The following is a 12,618-nucleotide window of genomic DNA, read 5'->3' as shown; positions in this document are numbered from 1 at the left end:
CCTGATGAGGAGTGCGACCAGCGTCGACTGCTGCCAGTAGTAAAGATGGCGACGGTAATGCAGAGACAACGCTCCCGCCGAAGGCTCGCGGCACTGACATTTCTCTCTAATATCTCCCTCGATGGCACTCACAGGGACACGAAACTTTCGCAGTACGGAAGGGCAGGATTCCTCGGGAAAATAGCTGCCCCTGACGCCAAAGGAGGCGATGGCACCGAAGATAAGAGCAACAAGGAGAATCAACTCCAAAGAAATGAGTTTAAAGGTAACACCACGATTGCTTTATTTTCCCCGTCCCCTCAGACGTTGGCACTCGGCTTGTGCATCATCGAATTGATTCAGGCATGTTCGACAGGCATAAAAGTGTCTCTAGTATTGTCATGCTCAAGCTGACACGTGTAGTGAAAGCAGACACGTCCTTGGAAATTTCCAGTCAATATTTACTTTGAAAAGTAGGCTAGAGTGCTTGGGTTTGCGTAGTTCATTCATAGTGTGACAGAAGGTGAAGACCGGGTGTTATAATCGTGTGTATTACCGGCATCACCTCAAATATTGTGGTAATATACGCTTTCGTATATTTGCGTTTCTCGCTGATAAATCGTAAGCTTATTTACATATAAAATAATCATCTGTTAGTGATAACACAATTTAGTTTCGGTCAGAGATGGCAAGTTTTTTTCTCGAATAATTTTGACCGTTTCATAGTTACGAATCCTAGCTTAACCTTCCGTAATTATACATCGACAAATATTGGTTTCATTGTAGTGTATTACAGGGCAATGTAACCTAGGAAAACAACTACTTTTTCTTATAGATGTAGGATATAGATGTATATATATATTTCTGAAACTATTCATTTGCGACGGAATCGAGTGTCATTTTTTAAGAGCGTAATTTTTTCCATAAGAAACAGTAGTTTTTTTCCTAGGTTACATTGCCCTGTAATTCACTATAAAAATACCCAAATGGTTTCATTACAGTAGATTGAAATAATTCCCCAATACTTGAACAATTTGTAGTAAAATCTAACCTAATACCAGCAGTCCTATATTACCAATGACATTTAAAGTTCGTAAGTAGGTGATAAGTGTAACGTTCCTTCGATATATACTCATATCCCCCTTTGTTACCATCGACCTCTTTATAGTAATCCATCGCTGATAATCTAGCGTATTGATAATGTTGTAAAATCTGTCGTATCATTGCTAATCATTTGATAGCCAAATCAGCTGGGTGCTATCAGTGATATGCATGTTTACGGGCCAGTTGGTAGGAGCTCCTAGCTACCCTTCTATTTTTCTTCTACTTTACCTCCGTTTCCCTTTCTTTCTTTCTTTCTTCCTTCTATCTCCCATTCCAACCTTTGAACTTTTACTTCGTAATGGAACAGTGGGGATTTTGCCCACAAATTTTCCTTTTTCCTATCTTTTTATCTTTTTCCTACCTTTTTATCTTTTTCCTACCTTTTTACCTTTTTCCTACCTTTTTACCTTTTTCCTACCTTTTTACCTTTTTCCTACCTTTTCACCTTTTTCCACTTCACCCATTTCTTACTTTTCCCCATTTTTTTATAATTTTCACCTCTCCCCAACATTTTCATCCTTTTCCCCACCTTTTCATCTCTTTCCCCACATTTTCATCTCTTTCCCCACATTTTCATCTCTTTCCCCACATTTTCATCTTTTCCCACATTTTTATCCTTTTCCCCACGTTTTTATCCTTTTCCTTGCGTTTTCATCCTTTTCCTTGCGTTTTCATCCTTTTCCCACATTTTTATCCTTTTTCCCCACATTTTTATCCTTTTCCTCGCGTTTTCATCCTTTTCCCCACGTTTTCATCCTTTCCCCACGTTTTCATCCTTTTCCTACATTTTCATCCTTTTCCCACGTTTTCATCCTTTTCCCACATTTTCATCCTTTTCTCTACTTTTTTCTCACATTTTCACCTGTGTGCAGAATCGTTTCCCAGACTCCATCGCTGGAGTCATAAATTTACATCCAAATTTATAAATACAATATTGTATTGCCCTGTAGCATTTGTTCATTTTGAGAGGTTAGGCTATTCACTTTAGTTTTTTAATGGTTGGGTCCCATCATCTCTATTGGTGCCTTGCAGAACCCACTCTCTTATTTTCACTTATACTTGTGTATGTAAATCATATTGTATGGCCATGAAAAAATATCGCCGTCAGGCTCGTCATTTGGCTGGGTAGCGGTGACATCGCATGTCAGCCTATTATGTTGACGTCGTGTACCATGACTAACAAAGGAAGAAGAATTTTGAAGAAACCTAAAATTGTTTTAGAAGAAAGCTGAATAAATTTTCTATAATACACGAATGGATGATGCGACCTGATGATGCCAAAGTGCATCATCGGATTCTCAGAAGATTAAAGTCGCCAAACTCGAAAGTGGATTGTATTAAACAGTGGGTCGTTTGTGTAACTGTGTCCTTTATTTAATTTGTTTTTTACTTTAGACGAAGTTATTTATCATGATCAGAAACATTTTATGTTGCTGGTAATTTCTTATTGAATGTCAAGTTCAGGTCTTTTGATTGCTGGCCAAGTTTTACCTAGTTCTATTGTATACCTAACCTATCCAAGGGTGTGAGGACTCAAGTAAAGTGGGGAATAGGCCTTTATTCTGGACATGTAATTGTTGCGAATGAAGCTTGAAGAGGCCATAATGCTCTTTTTATGTTCTACTATAGAAAGATGCTTTAAGCTTTTGTATAGGCATGTTTGATTTTTACCGAACTGGAAACTACCTCTGAAAAGATGCCCTTCAGTATTATCAATTATTTATAAATAGGTAAATGGAATTATACATTGTACTTCATTTCATTTGTCATTGTGGTTCCTTTGCTGTTTTACAATTTGAGTTTTAGCACTTAATCAAGATTAGCTTAGGCTCTAATTTGAGAATTACTGCTGCGATGTAATCAGTTCAGAGGTCCCTTGTGTGATACTGTTTTAATGATTTGGTTTCTTCATCATACATGGCAGCAGATGATATAATGGGCACCGAAGTGTGTTTTAATTTTACAAGAAATGATGATAAAATCACTCTGTCCATGTATGCAGTACGAGCTTATTGAATACTTTTTTCACTAGTTTCTTCAGTTAGCCAGAACATTCCAGTAGCAATAAGTTAATTACCATTCACATCTCACTACTCAACTTGTATGCAGGTCAAATACCAGTATGTACCCATTGTATGCATACCAGCCAATTCATTCATTCATTGCTCACTAACACCGAGTTTTGCATGTTTTTCTGTAGTCTTCACCCAGGCCTCATATATTCACGTGCATTATTTTAAAATCTAAAATGTTCTAGTTTGAATTTGGTTACGGGAGCAAATGCAAGGGGGCCTCAGTTCAAGAATATATTTATATTTTATGCTTGGTTATAATCCAGAGAGGTCTTTTGTCTCTTAATTCATTTACTTCATAACTTACCATTGTTTTTCTTATTTTTAAAATTTTTTTTTAGAGTGACATCTTGTCTTAGTGTGACTATGACTTTGATGGAGGCTTGATCATTTTCAGAGAAGGCTAGGTTATATAGTGGAGTGTGACGATAATTCACTTGGAAGCGAGAGGGAAATTGTGTTGTGGTGTGGTATATTAATGTGATAGGAAATACTATGGTGAATCGGAACAACGAAGATTAATATCAGACTCATGATTAGGAACAGGGTACACACTGATTTGATTTATGGCAGTGGTTTATGGTGTTTTGTATCGGATCACAAATTCTATTGTAACTTCTCATATGGACAAAATCTCTGGGTCTTTTCTTTGTCGGCTTGGCCGAGGCTTTTGATTTCCCAATTTCCAACTATTGTATCCTTCAGTATCATAGTGGATTTTGTATGGAAAGGAGAGTTTGAACATCACCTAACTGCATAATTCAGTTAAATTTCTTAAGAAAATTAAATAATTTAAAGTCTTGCCAAGGAATATTTTCCTCAAAGTACACCTCTTTTCCATACTTAAAGCCTATGAGACTTATTGCTATTCATACATAAAACCAAGAGAGTTAAATTCTTTTTGAATTGAAGAATTCAAGAGTACAAATGCCTAGGCTTGAATAAAACTTTTAACCGATACTATATAACTTAGTAATGGTCCTGGCCAATCTATAATTTTATACGGTTAAACAATTTTCTAGACTTTTGTGATTAGGTTTAATTATGGAAATTTTTTTGCCTTTTTTGGTACCAGGTATTTTATGACTGTTTTATTCCATGCAGGGAGGAATTGGAACAATTCAGTTGCACCTGCTGGGGCAGGGAGTTGCTCTCGAGATGTTTCTGAAATTTCTGCCGTCTCCTCGAGTGACAAGTCTTGCAGCGATGGGGGTACGGCCACTCTTCATTATCCGGTTCCTGTTCATTTCAGAGACAGGTAAGGATACTTGGGAAACTTTTATATTTAGGAATATCCTGCAAAAAAGTATAGGTTCATCAGCTTGTAGAGACTTGATTGAATATTTGAAGGTTGGTATTTTTTAGTAAGATTTACAAGCTGGAGGCTTTTAAATTTTTTTTACTATATTGTGAAGGCAGTTGAATAGTCCCCTTTTCATATTCTATTACTGTACTGTCTATTTACAATGCAGCATTACCATATCTTTTCTTCATGTTGATAGTTCTTACCTATAACTTTAATGCAGCCAAGTTCAAGTGACATGAATGTTAATTATTTTTTGTGGAAGATTGGAAAACACTAGACTATACATAGCCATAGTATAAATAAACTTTGCATGTAAAATTTATCCCTTTCACCCCCAAGCTATTTGGAACTTCCAACCCTTAACCCCCAGGCATTTTCTTTTTCAAGCACATTTTGCAATATATATTTTTTAAATTGCTCTAACAGCCTCAATTTTCGTCATAGAGAGGTCAGATTGGTCTCATTCTTTTGGAAAATGCCTGAAGTTTCTCAGAAAGTTATAAAAAATATGCAAAAAAATGTAAATAGCAGCGTTTTACAAGGGCGATAAAGGGATGAGTTTTGTGAAACGTACCAGTACGTCCATTGGGGGTAAAAGGGTTAAAAGATAGAGGTTAGTTTAGAGTAATGAGGTTGATTTATAATGGAGCAGTAAATATACCTCCATTCTGTTTTATTATGGTAGACTTTTTATTTTTCATGTGTAAAGTTTAACATAGGATAACTGCACAAAAAAAAAAAAAAAAAAAATGGTATCAGTGGACATCTTTCCATAGGTAATGATATACAGTACACTTTTTAGTGATGGATTCAAACTTTGCAGGCTATTATTATCTCCTCTTCCTTTTAGATAGTAAAAGATTTACGACTTTGGGTAATATGTTTAATTTTTCCTTAATTATTATTATTATTTTTTATTATTATTATTATTTTTATTATTAATTTCTAAGCTACAACCCTAGTTGGGAAAGCAAGATGCTATAAACCCAGGGGCCCTAACAGGGAAAGTAGCCCAGTAAGGAAAGGAAACAAGGAAAAATTAAATATTTTAAAAACAGCAACATTAAAATAAATAGTTTCTATATAAACTGTAAATACTTTAACAAAACAAGAGGAAAAGAAATTGGATAGAATAGTGTGCCCGAGTGTACCCTCAAGCAAGAGAACTCTAACCCAAGACAGTGGAAGACCATGGTACAGAGGCTATAGCACTACCCAAGACTAGAGAACAATGGTTTGATTTTGGAGTGTCCTTCTCCTAGAAAAGCTGCTTACCATAGCTAAAGAGTCTCTAATTATTTGTTATTGTTAGTTATGGCTTTCAATGTCTTGGCATGCTAAAAATTATTTGCTGCTTGGTAAGAAAACAAAATTATGTTTTAAAGAAAGGTGTGTATAGTATATTACTCTAAATGAAGATAAGAGTTTTTTTTTATTTTTTTTTTATTTTTGCAAGATAAGATATCAGTATCAGAGAATTCAGTCAATATTTCAAAGCAGTATAATGCAATGTTTTTTTTTATCTAGGTTCTTAATTCCAAACCTCATTTAATCAATTCGCTTATCTGTGAAAGTTAGGTTTATTGATGCTTTTACTGCAGTAATAGTTTATTGTTGTTATGTCATGTATGATAACATTCATAATTGAAATGTATGAAGTCAACTTTAATGCTTTAGTGCCTTCTATAGGTCTTTCTATTTTCAATAAGAAATTGAAAGGCTGAAGCCTTTTATCATATACCATATATTGGTTTATTTACATTATTTTGTATGTTACATGTCTTATCTTATGATATCATGAGCATGGGCACATTTAAAGTTTATATAACACTATTTATGAAAAATGCATACATTCAGAATGCCTATCAAAGGAAGAAAAGTTAATGTACATATTTTGTAATTTATAAAAAGTCTTTGATACTTGTTATCATTTTATGAGTAATAGTAAGATAAGTTGTCCTTAAGAGATCCATCTGTTTTTACTCTTCATCATTTAATCTGTTTAATTGCAAGATAAGTTATCAGGAAGAAATCACATCTGTTGCCGAACAATCTGTTTGACAATTTAGTCTTTTCTTCCTCCAATGTCATGAGTCATAATAAAGAAAAATTAGGACATTTCATGAAACCACAAAGCGGTTATCGGCACTTCGTGCAGCGTATCGTAGCCATTACTAAAGGGTCTTTCTTCCATCTTTTTATCCAACATCTTTGAGTTTGTTTTGTATAGTTCAAGTGTTGATTTCCCCCCCCCCCCCCCCCCCCCTCCATTTTTCCTTGACTATGAATGGCTGGCCTTCTTGGCTGTAGAACCAAGTCATATAGTCCTGGTTCAAATTTGATTCAATCTATACGGAGGAGACTTTTGCAATTAAGGAATATTTGTAATAGTTGCGGGGCTTGGCATAGATTAGTAGTGTTGTATTCATGAATTTCAAGGTTGGGTTAGTTGATTTTCCTTTGGGCATCTCATAAGTAGTTCTTTGGGATGTAACAAAATGCACAAGTTATTTGTATTTATGGTTGTTATGATTCATGTCCTTCAAAGTATCATTTCATTTTATAAATATTTGATCAAAGCTGTGCTATGGTTGGTGTGAAAGTCGCAATTATCACTGATCATCTTTGTTAAATATTTTACATTTAAATTTTTATTCAAAACAGTATTTATATGCAGAATAGAAACACTGTATCATTGCAAAAATTGTCTTATTAGTTGAACGTGTACTTCATTGCACAGTACATGTACATGTAACATGATATTCAACTTATAAAAGTAAAACTGTACATATAATCACTTTTGTATTTTGACATTTGAGAAGTGTTTATTGTATGTTTTTATGGTTTTCAGAACAAATACGAATGTTTCATCCGATATCGGTGACCGTCGTGCTGTGCAGCGAAAGCGAACTCACGTGTCTCTTGTGGAGAAGGCCGGTTGTTTCAGTAGCAATGAAAGTATAGGTGGGCCATTGACGGGTAAGTAGTTAGATCCTCAATTTCATATTCTGTTTTCTGTGTGAATCTTTATGCTGTGAGAATTGCTGGCTCGATGGAAATTTTTATTTTGTTATGCTGCAATTGAGAAGCAGGGCAGTGTTTGTGATGTACACTTACAGTGTAATTTATAAGCTGCTTAATTCTGCTTATGCTCAACTGTTGGAACAATGAAGGAATGGTAGCCAAGTATAGAGTCATTAGTGAACTAAAAGATCTTGATTCATCTCTCGTTAGTATTCCTCACTAGAAGATTTCCTCTTGCTCTTTACATCAAAGTATCATAACTGCGTAAAACCTATTTACATAAGTTTTAGTAATCATATTATTGTCTGTGACATTATTGGGTAAATTATTTTTTTCAGATGTCAGGATACCTGTTAATGTTATAGGCAATGCTTATTTGCTTTTATGCATGTACAAACCTTGTCTTTCAATATAGGGAATGTCATTATTGAGCTGGAAAAGCCGTTGAGAGACTTCTTTCAAAGACACTTCACTTTTTTCGTGCTGTTGCGTCATATCTAAGGCTGTTTAATCTTTTTGCGTATCTTTTACTTTAAATGGCTGATATTGGCCTCATGATAATGAATAGGAATCAGGATGTAAGTGTACATGGGACACTGTATCTGTTTGTGGCTAAACCGGCAATAAATCCACTCGCTTTATCTTTGGCCTCCCGCTAAGGCTGGCCTTTTTTGGGCATTGACTTGGTGTGTGTAAGATGGTTCCCAGAGAGCAAGTTGCAAGTAGTCTTTCATTAATTGATAACAGTGTAAAGCGAATTCTACATTATTCCAGGCAGTGTAGCATAAGAGCAGAATACTTTTTTTTTATGGAACATGCATATACAGTAGTTTTTAATTTTGTGAGCTTAGCTTGGGCAGTGTTATGATAATTCTCTTTTGTCTTTGTCAACACAAGTTCCACGGACGATGGACTACATCGTGGTTGGTGAGTGTGTGTATGATTTATTGAAGTAGCATAATAGTAGTCTGCATTTAATGCCTTTTAGAATGATCAATAGTTTTGAATGATTATGCATATGCATAATTTTAGTTGGCTTGTATAAATTGACCACTTCATTGATACTACATTTAAGTCTAGTTTCTGAAGTATGCCTCATCTTCTTAATTATATCTATATATATATACTGTATTAGAAACTTTAGTTAGCAATCAGTACTTTTTTATCAAGGGCTGTACTCGAAATCAGGAAGAGAATATTACTTATGTAATGGATAATGCAGGAAAAGAAACTAAATAGGTTGTAGGTATAGTTTCCATAGGACCTTGAAGTAGCATTTGAAAGCTTTGGATCTATTGTCTCGAGGTATATTGATTTACAAAGAAAAACATAATGTGATATTGTTTAAAGAGTATCAAGATAGCTTTTAGAGAAAGGTTAAAAGATGTTAGAATTCATTGTGTTCAAAATTCACTTCACAAAAATCAGTAATAGAATTGGCATCTATAGGAAAGTACCATGCAAAAGTAGGAAGGTACATATTTATGAATTGTGAGAGCTTCAAAACATTGGGGACAGTTCAAAACATAATGTGCCTGAAAAATTTATTGAACAAATGATTGTGTGTGTTTTGTATCATAGCACAAACTGCAGATAAAAAACAATGTCAAGTATATTAGGAGAATTTGCGATAAATATTGGCACCCATCAAGAATCAATATTAATGACTGTTTATCTAATATAAAAAGAGAGAAAGCACAAAGGCTGGTAAAAAATAGAAGACCTAGAAAGTCTCATATATTAGATGAGCTTTAGTTAATAGCAGAATTAGATTGAGAATTCTTAGACAGGGTTTATAGACTGTAGACAGAAGTGGAAATCATTACAAAGTACTGTGCATAAAATCATGATAACGGTGATGAGAAACAAAGCAAAGGAGAGAGTAGTTAGTAAAGTGGCCTTGTAGTGATTGTGGAAGAGATGTAGGGATGACTGGAGTACTGTTGTTTGTAGTCAGTGTAATATATACTGTCACAGTAGGTAGCTGTGATTGCACTATGTAAACGAAGTAGATTAATGGCCTTTCAAATGTATACAATCTAATAGGGTAAGGAAGACGGAGGAAAACCGTACATGGTACATTTAATTTGATGATAGAGCATGACTAGGGTGAAATTTTAATGGTCACTTATGAGTAGTGGAGGCAATGGACAGAACAGTCTTAGAGACCGACAGTATATACATATGATCAGCACCCAAGCTTGGCTCCTAAGTATAAAAATATTGAGATTTGTAGATGGGGTATGTTTGAACTGGGCCTGTAGCGTTTCCATGTTAACATTTTTATTTCATTCATATTCCTCTTGTATATTGTTGGAATGATTTTGTGCAATTTACTAATTTTTCATGGCAAATTAAAATTAAGAATTACAACAACACAAGTTTCCATGTCTTCCTGGTATTCTATTTAAAAATCTAAAGGAAGAGTGTTCACTGAAACCTTCCAAAGCTGTCATACTTGAGTTTCCTGTCTTGCCGGTGTGAATGCTAACGTTCTTTTCAGGAGTAAGGTCGAGGCATAAACCCAGGGAAAGTGAAACATATAAGGCCAGTCTCAGTTTGGTTTTCAGTATTCTGAGCTGGTCTATATTGTTATTGAATTACTGTGCCTTGAATAATGTGCTTTGCCTTAGCCTGGTCATATTTCCGCAAGTGGTGAATGATACAGTTTCTTGTTTCGCTGTCTAGTCCTAGTGCCATTTTGGGCTAATTTCTAGATGCATTTTATAGCGATGGAGTTACTCAGGTTGTTGGCTATAGCTGCTACATTTGCTGCATATACCTACTTTTTAGCTGAGAATTTATGATCATATTGCTGTCATTTAGTCTGAACAATGCTCAATGCTGTTCCATAACAGGAAATAGTTTCTTTTAATTTTTAAGAACAATTGGAAGGTCGCAGACCCACTTCATAATCGAAGACTTTGAAGATTTTGAAAGTAGTCCTTCTTCCTTAGAAATTATTTTCTCTGAACCTTTTGTGACAAATAAAATGGGTACTCTCAGTGATGGGTATGTAGGAATATAATAATATATTGTACTCTGCATAACTAGATGGGTTTACACCTGATAAAAAAGGTAATTTCACATTTCATAAGGTTGCTTTCATGTTGCATATTCTCAAGAAAGTACAGTAGTATATGTTTGCATGTGGAATATATAATACTTCATACTTCTTGTAGCTAGCACAATATGTTTTATTTGTATATATATTGTTATTTTCAGATGTGTAAACTTATGTTTGTATCATTCTTATATCTCGCAATTATTAACTTTTTAAAGAAATTTATTGTTTTAATTGGAATGAAATAAGTTTGATATCAGCTCATGTAGGCATTAGAAATAAAAGATAATATTGGTAAAGCAGTCAATTGTATTCAGTCCCATGGTCACCCGAGCAGAATGATGTAGATCGTCTGAGTGGATACCTAAAACCCGCAACTCTTTTTTTTTTTTTTTTTTTTTTTTTTTTTTTTTTTTTTTTTTTTTTTTTTTTTTTTTTTTTGAGTAATCGACTGGCTCCTTTGAGCCTGTTGTCATTGATAAGAGGCAGAATTAGGGATTAGTGACTGATTATTAACAAAATATTCTTCAATATCCAAAATAAATTGTAATGCTAAAGTTATTTTGTCCTTTCTTCAAGCGAGTCACAATCTTTTGACCTGTTGCTTATACTGTATTGGAAGAATAAATCATGAATTTGTCTGATGCATATATAATCCACTGGTCCTTTCCACTGGATAAATGTATATTTTTAATAGCCTGAGTGACCTTGATTGCCTAATTTTTATATGATTTATATGTGTGCGTGCTAGAGGTATTTTTGTACATTGGTAGAAATTTTTTTTCATTTTTTTTCCCGTGAACTGTGAGTGATTTTAAGAAGGAATCACGAACAAACTGCCTCAAACTTTTTATATTGAATTTCAGCTTAATTGGATTACAGTATTCAGTTATAGGTCATTCTGTTGAATGCTTACCCCTGCTATCCTTCTTTATCTCAAGCACTAGTACTTTTTCAGTAAAAAAATTGTCTTGCTTTTCAGGTGGTCGGACACGCAAACATTCTGGCAGTGTTTCTGACTCCTCGGGCCCACCCAGCAAAGAAGTGAAGTTCATGAAAACGGCTCACGAATTACAGGCCCGTGATGAGCGGATTGTTTTGATGTCTTCTCATAAGATTCCATTCCACATTTTTTCTGCTCTTCCTTATAACAAGTCAAAGCTTGGAGGGTAGGTTGATACTGGTATACTGTACAATATGCTATGAGCTATTTTTTAATGTTTTCTGTGTCAGGATTATCTTTTATTGTTTTATATTTAGGTATTAATGGTGCAAAAGTGGACTTGATTGAGTTTATTATAGTGTCACCGGGTAGAAGAACTTGTCATACTATATTCAATATCTACTGAGGAATGTTAAATGTCACTGGTTTTGATAAACTGATATTACAGATTTAGACATTATTATTGCTATTATTGATACTACTATTATTATATTATCCATTATCATTAAAGAGAGTATCAAAGTTGACAGAATGAGTATGGTAGTGTGTTATTCTTAGGTCTTCATGCAAATCTATTGTCGCTGATGGCATCTGGAGATTGTGAGACCCAGTCACCAGACATCTAGTCCTTTTACTGCTCTTCCTTTGACTTGTTAAGAGCTGTGTTTGATGGAATAAGCTGTGCTAATACAATGATTTTTGTCTTTATATTGTTACCAAGTAATTTCTGATAGTGTTGTCTCTATTCGGAACAGTAAAAGTGATCATGGTCGTGGGGAAAGTGGTCGTCGACGCCATGCCTCAGGAAACCGACCCTTGTCAACAATCAGTGATAATGCTGATCCTGCACACATCATTGGACTTGATCGGACAGATGAAGTGGTGGTGAGTATGCTGCCTTGGTTTATTGTTCTCTACTATGACTAAAAGCTGGTAATTGGTTTAATGCATGAATAAAGACCGGCTTCATATCAGGAAGCAATTGATACTATTACCTCAGTTCTTTTTCCAGACAGTATTTTAATGGTAATTTTCTAGCATACTCTTTTAAGGTATACTGTACTATCGTCTGTAAGTATAGTACAGTGATTTTATTTTGTGGATAATATTTGCAAACTTTGAATCT

The 12,618-nt window shown here is 34.6% G+C and overlaps 1 protein-coding gene across 3 annotated transcripts in view; it reads left to right on the top strand.

The window, feature by feature from the left end:
• The first annotated feature begins 6 nt into the window (after positions 1 to 6).
• LOC137643868 (CDK5 and ABL1 enzyme substrate 2-like) overlaps positions 7 to 12,618 on the top strand; it is a 52,042-nt gene continuing 39,430 nt past the window's right edge. For 2 of the 3 annotated variants that reach the window (XM_068376602.1, XM_068376600.1), the window contains exons 1-6: positions 7 to 265; positions 4,260 to 4,413; positions 7,313 to 7,440; positions 8,383 to 8,412; positions 11,532 to 11,718; positions 12,248 to 12,377. In XM_068376602.1, the coding sequence (XP_068232703.1) occupies positions 46 to 265; positions 4,260 to 4,413; positions 7,313 to 7,440; positions 8,383 to 8,412; positions 11,532 to 11,718; positions 12,248 to 12,377 (849 nt within the window). In that variant the 5' untranslated portion in view covers positions 7 to 45. The remainder of the gene's footprint in view (positions 266 to 4,259; positions 4,414 to 7,312; positions 7,441 to 8,382; positions 8,413 to 11,531; positions 11,719 to 12,247; positions 12,378 to 12,618) is intronic. The other variant, XM_068376601.1, reaches the window with a different exon arrangement.

The sequence above is a fragment of the Palaemon carinicauda genome, chromosome 7 (assembly GCF_036898095.1).
Source record: "Palaemon carinicauda isolate YSFRI2023 chromosome 7, ASM3689809v2, whole genome shotgun sequence".
In the NCBI taxonomy this organism is placed as follows: domain Eukaryota; kingdom Metazoa; phylum Arthropoda; class Malacostraca; order Decapoda; family Palaemonidae; genus Palaemon; species Palaemon carinicauda.
This window is presented reverse-complemented; position numbering and strand designations above follow the sequence as displayed.